The 14290-nt window shown below is 38.0% G+C and overlaps 1 protein-coding gene across 3 annotated transcripts in view; it reads left to right on the top strand.

Annotated features, from left to right (window-relative positions):
* Positions 1-14290, top strand: part of FAM91A1 (family with sequence similarity 91 member A1) — a 37677-nt gene that overhangs the window by 10562 nt on the left and 12825 nt on the right. For all 3 annotated transcript variants that reach the window (XM_087746469.1, XM_087746460.1, XM_087746475.1), the window contains 15 exons: positions 880-986; positions 1755-1793; positions 1899-2011; positions 2854-2972; positions 3383-3495; positions 3697-3783; positions 4523-4655; positions 5363-5511; positions 6009-6143; positions 8313-8426; positions 9373-9445; positions 10721-10870; positions 11389-11496; positions 11795-11918; positions 12962-13031. In XM_087746469.1, the coding sequence (XP_087602595.1) occupies positions 880-986; positions 1755-1793; positions 1899-2011; positions 2854-2972; positions 3383-3495; positions 3697-3783; positions 4523-4655; positions 5363-5511; positions 6009-6143; positions 8313-8426; positions 9373-9445; positions 10721-10870; positions 11389-11496; positions 11795-11918; positions 12962-13031 (1634 nt within the window). The remainder of the gene's footprint in view (positions 1-879; positions 987-1754; positions 1794-1898; positions 2012-2853; positions 2973-3382; positions 3496-3696; positions 3784-4522; positions 4656-5362; positions 5512-6008; positions 6144-8312; positions 8427-9372; positions 9446-10720; positions 10871-11388; positions 11497-11794; positions 11919-12961; positions 13032-14290) is intronic.

Genomic DNA, 14290 nt, shown 5'->3' with positions numbered 1-14290 from the left:
CTTGAATTCTTAGGTTATTTTGTATACATATTTAGGTAAGATGAGATTCTTTAAAAGAGTTGTGGCATGAATCAGTAAGTACCCTCCTAAATATCTGTAATGAAAAGGAAGAATAGCATAGAGAAATGTAGTTGCCTTGTCAAAAGGACATGGGGTTTTGACTCCTGTTTTCTAGAGAGATGCAACTTTTTTATAGATACCAGTTCCATCCTTCATGGTCTTATCGCCTCAGTTAGTCATGTGCTGAGTCTGGGGACTACGTAGGAGCTTAAACTAGCACAGCATATGGCTGCCCTTTGAACAGCTCATTATGCTATGCTAGGTCTTGGGGGTTTCCAAATTCCATATAATCTGCAAAGACATAAATCGTTTGGAAACTGGCCATGCAGAAGTACTTGTTGTTGCTGTAGTAGAGATCAGTTAAGTGAAAGTCCTCTAAATACAAGATACTTACTGCTTAAATAATAGCTTTGGGAATCTCAGCTCTGGAGTGCATGGGTGGAGTGGGTTTTTTGTGTCCCACTCCAATCAGAGCCATGATTTAATCTCCATCCACGTTACAAAATCATTTTGTGGGCTGGGTGACTGGGAATTATCTGTAGTGGATGAGCTGGAGACTGCAAGGCTGTGATGTGAGGTAGAGAGGCTTTAGTTTTTATAAGAAAACACACTGACAGCCATTACTTTTCTTAAGGAGTGGGAGAATTTTAAATACCATGTATGCTATTTTTAGACTTTCATTTTTTGCGACTGGGAAATCCTCAAAATTACAGGTACCATGAAAACTGAATAAGTGTAAATTTATTTTTCTGTTTTTATGCAGTTTCAGTTTAATACAGAAAGTTGCCAAATTGTAATTTTGCAAGTAATTCTTTTCAGTGCCACCACTTGAAGGTTTTGTGATGAACAGAGTGCAAGGTGATTACTTTGAAACACTCCTGTACAAGATATTTGTTTCAATAGATGAACACACGAATGTGGCAGAGGTAAGTAAAACTTGAAAGGGCCCAAAGCACGCTACTGAAAATACTTAAGGCAGAGATATGGATAGATGTCAAGTCATTTTATTCAGAGGTATTGCCAGGCTTAAGATCCAACCTGTTTCTTTAATCTTGAATGTAACTCTTATAGGCTTGAAGGAGTACCTTCAATTCAGTGAAACAGTTCCATCAGCTGGAATGAGTTTATACAGGGGTGACTAATGTAGACTATTTTAGATGAGCTAGAACTGGAACAGTCTGCTTTCCCACTGGCCTAACGAGATTGGTTCTGTTTTGCTAATGTGAAACAAAAAAAGTAAAATTTTTTTTCTTTGGCAGTGAAAACATGCAGGGTGTTGGCTTAAAGTAGGAATGTAACTTTTGCAGAAGTATTTGTAATTTTAATATGAGAACTATGTTTTCATAAGGTCTTATTCTCAAAACTTGGTGAATAAGCACCTGAAAAATGCCTGTTAAATATATCCAGGATTTGTTTTCCTCTTTGCGTGTCTTCTGATACACATGGCTAACTTAGAAATTACACAGTGGAAGATAACATCATATTTCTTTTGTATGCTTTCAAGTGGGACAGTTATGAGACTTCATCCCTTTTTTCATCACTTTTGATGAAGTCAAAATTGCTCCTACCTGTACAGGCTGGGTTTAAAAATAAAGAGAACGAACCAAAATATGTGGAAGGCCACAAGTGGTGAATTACCCTGCATTGTTAATACTGTATTGTTGTTTCTTCTTTCTTCCCTTTTTTTTTTTTAGCTTGCAAACGTCCTTGAGATTGACTTGTCTTTAGTAAAGGTATGTGTCTATAATGCATCTGTTGAACTTGATGTGGGAAGTTCACTGTCTTACAACCTGGTTTCATATAGCAGTTCCTTATGACGTGTATGTGTGTTCCTTCAGAATGCTGTGTCCATGTATTGTCGGTTAGGCTTTGCGCATAAAAAAGGCCAAGTAATAAACCTGGATAATCTTCACCCATCGTGGAAGAATGTTCCTTCGGTAAACAGACTGAAGTAAGTTTGGGTTTTTTTTTTTTTTGACTTCTGCAACAACTAATCTCACTTGGCTTCCTAACATATATAATGGCAAGAATACTTGATCTTTTTAATCTGAGGATAAGGGGTGGTAATTTGCCCTGTAAGTTCAATGTACTACTTTTATTGCTGTTATTTAGTGCTGGCTTTTTGACCTTTAAATGCCTAGTTGCTCACTTTTGAAGCAGACAAGTGTACATTTGCTTTAAACTCCTGGGACTAGAAATAACAGCTGTTTCTGTGCTAGTACAGAGACAATGTCTCTTGGCACTGCTGTCAGCGAATACGTCCATAAAGTTTGCTTGCTTGCTTGCTATCGGGTACTGTTGCAGTTCTGTCATTGACACTCTCACATATATGTATATCTATATCAAATCCTGGGAAAGTGATGTTAATACCAGTCAACAAAGGGTTCTCCAAGTTGGAGTGCCAAGTTGCATTAATTAAGAATTGTCAGGTGCTTTTAGTTCGTTTTCTCTTAAGCCATTTAAAATGACCGCTATGCCTAAGTTTTTTCCTTTAATGCTAATTCAGACTGACAACAAAGTGAATTAGATTTTTTTTTTCTATTGGATTCTTCTTCAACAATGGTGGCTTGATCTCTCTCTCAAAATCTGGTATTTTCAAACCCCCAAATAAACTTTGCTGCTGAAGCGAAAGCAGGACTCTGAGGGACATCAAGCTTGACTGGTTTAGGGCTTAGAAGTATTGAAAGGCATGTATTGGGTATGCCTATGCATGGACTACTAGCACTGGAAGGCAGAGATACTTCTCTGGTGCTACAGTGACCGATAGATGTGGATTTTAATTCACATTAATAGGAGTACTTTGGACCCTCAAAAGATGCTGCTTTCATGGGACAGTGGGGAAAACAGAAGTCCTATACAGGAAGCTGGGTCATCAGCCACAGATACAGATACCAACAGTCAAGATGATCCAGGTTAGCACTAACAGTAAATTTTAATACGTTAGGATTAATTATATTTCTTAGTACCATAGGCTGTAAAGGGGTCTAGAAACAAGTGAAACACAGATTGTATAGATCCTTTCTTCATATGGAATATACAGTGGGGGGGTGGTGTCTACTTCTTGGTTTAAAGTTCTTTGGCCTCATCTTCAGAAAAAACTGTTTGGCTAATCTGTATTGTGGATATCAATTGACACAAAGATACCAATTTCTGGATTAAGTCAGTCAGTAGTTTAGTAGTGATAAGGGAATTCTGTTGACTCAGTGTGGCAATAACTAACGTTTTTTCATTTTCTTTTTTTAAATAGCTTCGACTTAAACTTGATGATTTTATTTTTAAATAAAACAAATGCGATCATATATTTTCTTTTGTTCCCTATTAGCTGAAACAGCCAGCGTGAGCAGCCTGAATCTGTCTAGTGGACACACAAAGCGTATCGCCTTCCTGTTTGATTCTACTCTCACTGCCTTTTTAATGATGGGAAATCTTTCACCAGTATGTCAAAATTGTTCAATGTATTATGCCAAGAATAAATATATAGAGCTTTAAAATACTCTGACTTCAGTGTAACACAGCTGTAATTATTTTTACAAGCTTCTGTGTTCCTTGTTGTTAAGAAATGCTTTTGCTTAATAAAACTTTTGTTTGCCCATTCCATTCTCAAAGAATTAAGACAGTTTTGTCTTGTTGTTCCAGAACTTGAAAAGTCATGCAGTCACTATGTTTGAAGTTGGCAAACTGTCAGATGAGAGTCTTGACAGCTTCTTGGTGGAGCTGGAAAAGGTAATCTGTTATGTGTTTGACCAAATGCTTTTTCAGCACTTCAAGTGTGAAGGGGCCAAAGCCCTCGCGGTATTTTCATTGTGTAAAACTGCTTATTTAGCAATACAATGATAAGGACAAACACCTTATCATACTGAACCTACGTGGTTCAGTTAAAATGTTTCTTATTCACAGCATTTTTACCCCTAGTGATTTTCAGGGACACACATGAATGTGAGTCTGGTGAGCAAAGTGAGTTCATGAACTGTATTTGCCTGAGTCTGTGGGTACACACACCTGCATTAGGGCTTGTGCAATGGAAATCACTTTCTTTTTACTACGGTGTTAATATTTCTGAAAGTCTGCACCTCATTTTTGTAGGAAAATTTGATCATTGTGTGCTGGAATGCTTAACCTATCCACCTTTTAAAGATAATTCTAGAAGGAGGACTGCTGTTAGTTGCTGTATCCTTTTTTACTGGTCAGGATGAATGGACATTTAAATATTTTTACCTAAAGACTGAGTTGCAGTTCTGATTTATAGATGTTGCCTTTGTGTACTTTTTGATGGTTTGACTAGCACAGCCAAGACTGACTTTTCATTTAATAGGTGCTGTAAATCACCTTTGCATATAAGCTGAAGGGTTGTTACGCATTTACAAAGCTTTAAAATGCTAATTTGTTAATCTTTCCTTTTGTGTAATTGATGCTTGTGGAAACAGCGTGCCACTTGTATGCATTTATTTTGCTTCTTGTGTAGGTTCAAAGCACAGGTGAAGGGGAAGCACAGCGGTACTTCGATCATGCACTTACACTGAGAAACACAATACTGTTTTTGCGGCATAACAAAGACCTAGGGGGACAAGCGGTACAGCCTGATCAACCAAATAATGGTACTGTGAACACTTCTGAGGAAATCCTTCTAAGTTTGTTTACTTGTCTGGCATGGACTCAGCTTTCTGATTAAGCTATTTCCGAAAGAAATCTGTATCCTAGTTTTTAAAAAATATTTTGAAGCCAAAACATCATGTTTTCATCATCCTTTCAGCCCACATTACTGAATTTGCCTGTTGAATGACAGATTTGGTTGCCAAGGCTTGGACTTAACATCCAAGAAACAGATTAAAGCATAGTGATCTTAAAGGTTTTTTCCAACCTAAATGATTCTATGGTTCTGTAATGTGGCAAGACAAGCTGAACTTGCGGGAGAGATTGGTTTCAAATCATGTGCTTCTGAAAGCCATAATAAAGGAGTCATTATTTTTTCAGACAGAGTTGTTCTGTCAAAGAAACATTTTAAGTCATGAAAGGGAGTGTATTCTTCTAATGGGGGTAGATTTAATTATTTATTTTTAAATCTTACCTAACTTCCTTAGTATCTCTGTGCTTATTTCCTAGGATCACTTAGTTGATGAGAAGCAAGCTGTAGTGCTAAAATTATGTACAGATTTATTCAAATTCACCCCAATAATTTAAAACTTAATTGTGGAAAATATTGTATTTATGGCTTAGCAGGGGAAAATGGAAAATCTGAAATAATACTTTGGGTTGTATGTTCCATCTCAAGTCATAATTTAAGAATCTTACATTTTCAAATTAGGGTTTCCTTTGGACCTCTTACGATGTGAGAGTTTGCTCGGCTTGGATCCAGCTACCTGCAGCAGAGTTCTCAATAAAAATTATACTCTGCTGGTTTCCATGGCACCACTCACCAATGAAATTCGACCTATTAGCAGCTGTACACCCCAGGTGAAAAAATACTGTCGTCCCCCTGTCGTGTTCCTTCCCCTCCCCCGCCCCCGCTGTCTAGTAATATAATATCTTCTTAATAGCTTTGTTTTGGATACATCTGTTAAATGTCCCTTTTAAAGAGACTCGATTATTGGCATGTAGAATAGTACTGCAATTCACCTTAAAAAAAAAAAGTGTTTAGTGAGGAAAACCGTGAATACTTAGTGAATTAAGTTTTAATTTATTAACAATTTATCTGTTCGAGTAGAATCAATGACAGATATTTTGTTCATGAATTTTTTTCATAGAAAATACATTACTATCACCTTTCTGTAGAGTCTCGTAATACTGGACTAAGTGCCTAGAATATCATCAGCAGTAGAGTAATACATTTGAACTCCTGTGCTGCAAAACTAGACTTATATTTCTTTAAAACTGTTGATTCTTAAATGAGATCTGTACATACAACAGTCGCAATATTAGGTTCTTTCTAATTTCTTGAATAATCTCTTCAGCATATTGGACCTGCTATACCAGAAGTCAGTTCAGTTTGGTTCAAACTGTATATTTACCACATAACTGGGCAAGGACCACCCTCTCTGTTGCTCTCTAAAGGAACACGTCTTCGAAAACTTCCAGACGTTTTTCAGGTAGCGTATGCGTGGGTTTATTCTCCTCCCTTCTCCACGTTTCAAAGATATGCTGTACACTATTCGGGGATAACAGTTGAAGTCAGAGGTATAATGCATTGTTGATGATGTACCTTTTCTAGAAGCAAGTTTTATGCAGCATCTTGGTTTGTTTTCTTCCTAGCTTCTGAAAAAGGAATTCTACTTATGTTTCTCTTCTTGTCACAATGTGACTCCAGTGCATTTGACGCCACCCCTTTCAATTTTAGTGTAAAATGTGGTACTGCAGTCATTGTGAATATAGGTTGTAAGCCCATCCCTAGAGCATGTTACAAAGATGTAGAAGAGCTATATCAAAAGATAGAGACATAGTATATTGCGCTCATTCTAGTATCATATAAGAAAGGGACACCTCTACATAAAACTTTGCCTGATTTAGAAGACGGCTAAGATGATCACTTCCAGTTTGTCCACTGTGGAAATCTGTGATGGAGACTTTGAAGTTCTAGGCTGTAATTCTCCAGGTAGTTTAAATGCCAGAATAATTTAATTAAGGTTGCACTAGGTTGGACAAAAGGCCTTCCTAGCCCAGTAGCCTGTCTCTAGCAGTGACTGGAAGTAGGAAGAAGCACAATATGTAATAGTTTCTCTTAAGACCTTTCCAGTCCTCCCCATGTTCTGGTCTGCAACTTCCTGAGCTGTATGTGATTTTGTGTATATAGAGGTTGTGACTGGAATGCTTGTCTCTGCAGTGATCAGTTGCTCTCCTGAATTCCTTCCAGCCTTGAATCCACTTAACTTACTAGCATCCATACAGTGCTTTGGCAAGGAGTCCCACAAAACAGTGCAGGTGATCAGCTCATGCCTGAAAGACTGCGGATGCTGCCTTTTCCCATTCTGTCTCTGAGATGCTAATAAGGACAAATGTGCCACAAAGGAGTACTGTTAGGTATTCTGTATACTAGGCAAACCTAGGTAGAACTGGCCATGGCAACTTCTAAACTTGCCTGAACCAAAAAATCATTGTATCTTTCGACTTTGATTTGAAATGCCACAGATGCTTAGCAGTGTTTGGGTCTTGCTGCTCACAGTGGAATTAATAAAATAATATTGTTCAAATTTATAACTGCAGAGAGGCCTCTACAGTTTTTATTTCATCATTCTGAGTAGATACTTGAGCTAAATATTAAAACAGTATGGAGACATTGAGAGGGATGTGCGTTCTTTGGTGCACCTATATCAGTAATCATCTCTGGCTCTAGGATTTGTAGATGTATTTTCCATTCCTCAAACATCTTTCACCTGTCCCTTCCCTTTCTGATTTCAAAAATTTTATAGATACTTCGATTTCTAAGACTTACTTTAAGATCACATAGGATTAAGTGAATCAAGGCTTCTAGCGCAGAAGGCATTTTGTAAGGCCATTGGTGATGAGCTTGATTCAAACCTTAGTCTGTCATTAGCTTAAACTACCAGGAAGCATATGGATTGTGCACTTTTATTAGTAAAAAATATTCAGTGCGGTAGCCTTGAAAAACTTCAATACTGCTTGAATCTCAGTGTGCTGATAGGTCAGGTTTTCTTGTACTAAATGATCTTGCATTCTGCACTATCACAAACTTACTGGAGCTTTTTTCCCCTCTGTGTGCATATGTGAATGCTTCTCTGCTGCTACTATTTTGCAGCGTGATTTTCTTAGAGAACTGTCAAGACCTTTCTAGAAATCTTACGGAGATGCAGGAGAATTCAGTCCTGAAAACTGAGAAACTATGAAATTACTTGCTAGTCAGTGTTCTTGTCTTCCTGTCCCTTCCCCTTAGATAGGTGTTTTGTTCTCTGTTGGCCGGTGTTAGTTTATCTAGCTTATGTTTTGCTTTTAAATTTATGTGGGATTATTTTCATCTCCTATTTGCTAGGAGGCTACTGCAATGGCCACATAGTCCTACAGGAACTGGTGACAGACACCTCCTGTTCAAAATAGCATCTTAACTTTGAGGTTGGCAAACTTCCGTCTTTACCAGGAATATGAACATGAGTGATCCTTGGTACAAAGTATAACACTATAGAGTTGTAGTTACCTGTGGTAACTTCCTAATTGTAACAATATGCTAATGCCTAACTATAGTATTTCACTTTATGTGCTTGGATAGTCCATTACTACTGTAAATACTCTTTATTTCTCTCTTCTAGGGTTATGATCGCTTACTAATAACATCTTGGGGTCACGACCCAGGAGTAGTTCCTACTTCAAATGTTCTCACAATGTTGAATGATGCTTTAACGCATTCTGCTGTTCTAATTCAGGTACAGAGTGCTCTGTATAAATGGTGAAAACACACATAATTTTGAGTTAAGCTGGTATGTGGTAGAGGAGATGAACAATGTAGGAGGGCTACACTTTTGCCAAGAGCTGAAAAATACGTTTAACTTCTGTAGCCAGTGCTGCTATGATTCAGTGGTGGTGAAGACGTGTTTTGAACTGAATGCATCTTATGTACGCGTTATTGTATTATGGGCAGACATAATAGAGTTTTGCTAGCTAAAAATGAGATGTGGATTTATGAGAATGGGAATGTAAGAAACTGGAATGAAAGTGAAGAGTCCACAACCTTTTTAGACTGCAGTGGTATAAAGGTAACTGGGAGTATGAAGTGTTGTTCAAGAAATGCACTTTTTTGGAGTGCTTGATATTTAGCTCTCGCGGTGAAGTAAGAGCCAAATATGCTCTTTATCACAAACAGCAGAAATAGAGTGGGTTTGTCTATTTGGGAGAAGTAAAATGGCTTCCTCTTCTGTTTCTTTGGTTCAGCTGAACTCTCAGAATTAATCATTCAAATAAATAGATGTTTAGTATTGTATCAAACATAAAATTATACATTCTCAAAGGCCCACTTGTGACAGCCTTGACTACTCAAAAATGTTCTGTACTTAGGGGTGGAAACTCTGTTTTGCTCCGGAAGTGCTCAGCAATTAGGAAATCCGTTTATAACCAGCAATTGGAGAGAAAAATTGCTCCTCTTCACTGAAGTTTAACTTCATTGTGTTTACTCACATGCATTTTAGGGGGAAGGGTGGGGTGTTTTATTCAATTGCTTATTTCAGCTAAGCAAGAACTTTAATGTATAAATATCTCAGTCTGCTTATTTGTTTCATCAACTTGACCGGTACTCCCTAAAAGGGAGCACAAATAGGACTAAGCTAAGCTGATGAGTATATTTTTCTGTTCCTAATTTAATTTCTTGATGTTCAGGGGCATGGCATGCACGGAATGGGAGAAACAATGCACATACCTTTCCCATTTGATGAAGCTGAGCAGCAGGGAGGTAACTGACTGTCTTTGATATACTCTCTACACCACCATATTTAATTTTCTTGGACGTTACGTTGTGCAGTAAGGTTGCAATAATCCTTTTAATACAAATTTTCTTGGACTTATGAGTCAACTTAGATGAGGAAAATTGAAAAGATATTTACCTGGTTGACAAGTCTGTTCTGAGCTTAGAGATACGGTCTTCTCCTTTCTGTCTTCTCTGTCCTAATTAGAATGTGTTTTCTGGCCTCTCTTCTCTCCTAGCATGGATGTAAAGAAGTAACTTCCACAAACACCTCTGAATCTTTCTTTGTGCATACTTGCTTATTACCTAGCATGTTTATTAACTGCATAAATAAATCTTCTGTATATTCTATTCAGCATCTCTTAATTGTAAAACAGGTGAGACCAAAACTGAATAAGCTTATCTTGATTAGTAGCACTAGGAACTATTATGGAGTTTTTTCCCCAGGAAGAGCTTTGCTAGCAAAATCTCCTATTCCTTCAAAGTCTGCCTGGCTCAACTGATTTTGAAAGGCAGAAGTTAACGTGTTCTGAAATACTTCTTAATGCGTAGGACATAAGCTTTGGATAGTTGAGGCCATAGCCTTCCCAGCTGAGAGCTGTCATAAAAGTATGAATTTCCAGATATGAAATCTAAAATTATTCAAGCTGCCACTTAGAAAAATCTGAGCAAACTAGAAGCAAAGCTCATTTCCTAATTTACTTTTTACCAGGTTCAAAATTAGTTACTTTTATATTTGCTCTCTCTGGGATGTCCGTTTTCTTCTGACTTGATGCTAGGTGAAAAATCTTGAAGGCAAAATCTCTAAGTTCTAGCATGAGCAACTCTGTGTTGAAACTCCTTGTTACCCTCTAATACTGTACTCTAATTCTTCAGAATTTCAGATATGTGGAACATGTATCTTGTATTGAATTTGCCATAAGAGACTCTGGCACTGAAAGAGCTGGACATCTGATTCCTAGCTGAACCTTGCCATCTCTGCTGTCTGTATGTGTCTGTGTGTGAGAGAGAGATCATCTTCTGTTTGTATGTTTCTTCCTCCTCGGCTCTTTTACTGTACTGTAAAATACCAGTTAGTGCTTGGTGTGGGAAGATTGTGATCACTTATGTGTTATCCCAGATCTACCAATGTGATTATTAACCTGGAGCATTGCAAGAGAGGAAAATCCAGATAAAAAACTTAGCTTCGCCTAGAGACGAACTATGTTATTATGAAGGAGGCTTCTAGTAAAGTAAGCTGGAATATGTGTTGTTTTCTACCAGACTTCTCTCGTGTGAACATGGGCATTCATACGGCTTTAAAAATACTGAGAAACAAAGTAGACTTGCAGCATTTTTGTGGCTATGTCACTATGTTGAATCCTACAAGTCGGCATGCTAACAGAAAGCTGAGCGATGCTTCTGATGGAAGAGGTTAGTTACCAATAATTGTCTTTTTTGGCTGTGTTCCCTTAATTTTGCATACAATCACTTCACCAAAGTTGACCAAAGGATTACAATTCTTTGGTTTGGAACTCTAGAAAATACTGTCCAATGTAGATAGGAACCCTTCTTTAGTGTGAACCTATTGGCAGTAGGCTTACTTCCTAATTCTTCTTTGTGACTAGCTCAAAAATAGCAAATACGGCTGAAAATCACTGGACTAGAACAGTCAATAGAAGAAAAAAAATAATTTCAAAGAAGTAGAAGTACTTCATTAGAAGTAAATTGTGCCATTTTTATACGCCATAACTTAATTTTTAGGTGTGTTGAGGATCCTTAAGTGGCTCTTTAGTCCTAAAATGAGTCAGGCCCTATGTTTCTCCATATCCCTTCCTCCAGTTTTATAGCTGTATGGTCTTTGGGCAAAACTCGTGTCATGTTTCTTACATCAGGTGGTATCTAAACTTATATTCACTTAAATGTTTATGTAAGAATTACTTTACCTTTAGGAGAGGCTGAACTAGCATCAGGATCTGACGTAAATGGGAGCACAGAATCATTTGAGATGGTAATAGAAGAAACCTCAATGGATTCTGCAGTCAAGCAAAACGTTGAAGGTAAAAACATGACAAATGGCTTGTACTAAACATTTTCAGTCCGATGAGATATCTTGGTTTTTAAGGATCCGAACACATATTGTTGTTTGATTATTGTCTGGGATGGTAAGTGCAATGCGAAGTGTTCTTCCTCCTTAAAATTCACATTCCCTTAAATCATTGAGCGGTTCAGTAAATGAACTGTGTTTAAAACACGAACTGTCCAATGAAGCCTGATCTGAGAGAACTGGTTCTGGGATCAATATTCTTGCTTTGTCTTTTCTTAAAATTTGGTTGTCTCTTGGTTTTCTTTTTGCAGTGCCCACAACAGAACTGGAATGGGTTCCCCTGGAATTATGCTTTGGCATTCCACTCTTCAGCTCTGAGTTGAATCAGAAAGTCTGCAGAAAAATTGCCACTCATGGATTATGTAGAAAAGAAAGGTGAGATTGTATGTGTTACACCCAGAGCTTCTGCAAAAAGTGATACCTACAGTTCGATGACTATAGGAGCAGAACTGAGCTAAGTTTCATGGAGTACCTAATTCTAGTGTGTAAGGTGGTTGCATTTTGGCTTCTAGATACCAGCTATGACTTACAATCTAGTAGTCCTTAGTTGTAGTAAGATTAAGATTAGGCTGTTTTTGTGATTTCTGCAAGGCAAAAATTAATTCTTTGTAGTAAACTGTTTATGAACACATCAGGGGAAAAAAGTAAATTTGGGTACCTTCCTACTCATTTCCCCATCCTAGCCTCACACAGGCTTTTGTTCCTCTTCCTAACCCCCCTACCCCGCTCCTGGGGCAGGGAGAGGGGAGGGGAAGCTTACTGGTAATGCGTCGATATAAAATGCATTTAGCTCTTGTGGAAATTCTCTTTACTATTGGTATCTTTTTTGCTAAGTTTAGTCATGGCTTATGATCAAGCTGTCTTCTGCTTCTTACTGTAGCTTTTCTTTATGAAAGACTGCTCTTTCACCAGTGGGATTTTTTGGGTTTGTGTTTTTGTTTGGGGTTTTTTTGTCTTTTTTTTCTAGAGCCTGGTTCTGGAGATCAAAAATAAGGCTGCTTGAAAACATGGCTTAAGGATTTTATTATAGTAGTTGACCTGCTTTTTAACAGTGTGTCACTAATCTGCTTCTTAAATCATGTTACCAGACTGTCCTAGATAAGAATGAGACATGATAAAGTCTAATATATTAACAGCTTATGTAAAACAGTATTTTCCAATTACAATAGTTTCACTTTAGCATGGTGTAAATGATAGGAAAAATAGTATTTAGCTGACTAGACCCAAGAGCAAATGAGGTCAGTTGAGCACCTCATCAGTGATGACAATAGTATGAAGCTTTCTGTGTGAAAGCTTTTAACTTTGTCACATGATGTTAGGTACTACTGGAGTTAGTTGTGAGCAAGTTACTATGGTGTTACTTTACTAGTAAAAATTTGCACACCTTGGACATAGCTTTTCTCTTTTGTTTTTTACAGCCTTCAAAAACTCTTACATTCCAGTAGAAAGCTGTCTCTTCAGGTCCTTAATTTTGTTCATTCATTCCAGGTAAGGAGCAATAATCCAGATGTAAATCATTCTTTGTCATCTGTCATCCCTTTTTACCCTCCTACTTGCCATTCTTGGGTGTATGGAAACACACATGGTTTGTTTTATTTGCTTTTTCTTTAAATAGTAACTGTATTAAGAGCACTATCAACCTCAAATTCTACTGTGTCATGGTTTAACCCCACTCAGCAACTAAGCACCACACAGCCTCTCTCTTAGCCTTCCCTCCACCCCCGTGGGATGGGGGAGGGAAATGGGGGGGGGGGGGGGGCAGTAAAACCCATGGGTTGAGATAAAGACAGTTTAATAGGACAGCAGAGGAAGAGAAAATAATGGTGATTTTGATGATAAAAGAATATATAAAACAAGTCATGCACAATGCAATTGCTCACCACCTGCTGATCGACACCCAGCCTGTCCCCAAACAGTGATTGCTGCTGCCCCGCCCTGGCCAACTCCTCCCAGTTGTATATAAACTGGGCATGATATCATATGGTATGGAATATCCCTTTGGCCAGTCTGGGTCAGCTGCCCTGGCTGTGCCCCTCCCAGCTTCTTGTGCACCTGGCAGAGCATGGGAAGCTGAAAAGTCCTTGACTGGTGTAAGTGCTACTTAACACACTGATGTTTTAGTTGTTGCTATCAATATTGTTCTCATACTAAATCCAAAACACAGCAAAAATACCCCAAAACCCAACTACTAGGAAGAAAATTAACTCCATCCCAGCCAAAACCAGGACATACTGGTAGCAAAAAGTACTTCCCTATCCCTTTTCTAGCCTTATTTAATACTTGCCTCTTAACTTATTGTAGTTGCATCCGCTGTGTAACTAGTTGGTTTTTTTATGGGACTGGCGCAGCAAAATCGTTCTTCACTCCTCCTGTTGTAACGCAGCCTACTTTGGTGGTTACTTGGTCGCTTCTTAGATATGTTATGGAGATTTATTGCAAACCATGGATATGCTAATCTTTTGAGATTTTATCTGCATCTCAAGTCAACTGTGTTCCCTTAGGAAAAAATAAAATACATTAAGATGTATTTCATACCAGTATACTTTTTGCATTTGTCCTAAGATCCTCTAAACTTGCTGTTGAATGAGCATAAATACGTAAAACTGCGTACTCTGGGGGGATTTTTTTAAGAGCATAGACAGAGAATAGTGTGTAGCAAGCAAGGAGGAATGCCAGGTCCGCAGCCTGCTATAATTCTGTATGGAAGTGTATGCTGGCAAGGCTTGTCCACATGTAACGTGGAATCT

Source organism: Nipponia nippon, unplaced genomic scaffold (genome assembly GCF_047370975.1).
Source record: "Nipponia nippon isolate SJK-2023a ecotype South Korea unplaced genomic scaffold, ASM4737097v1 scaffold_1, whole genome shotgun sequence".
In the NCBI taxonomy this organism is placed as follows: Eukaryota; Metazoa; Chordata; class Aves; order Pelecaniformes; family Threskiornithidae; genus Nipponia; species Nipponia nippon.
The sequence above is the reverse complement of the archived record's forward strand: the minus strand, read 5'-3'. Positions and strand labels throughout refer to the sequence as shown.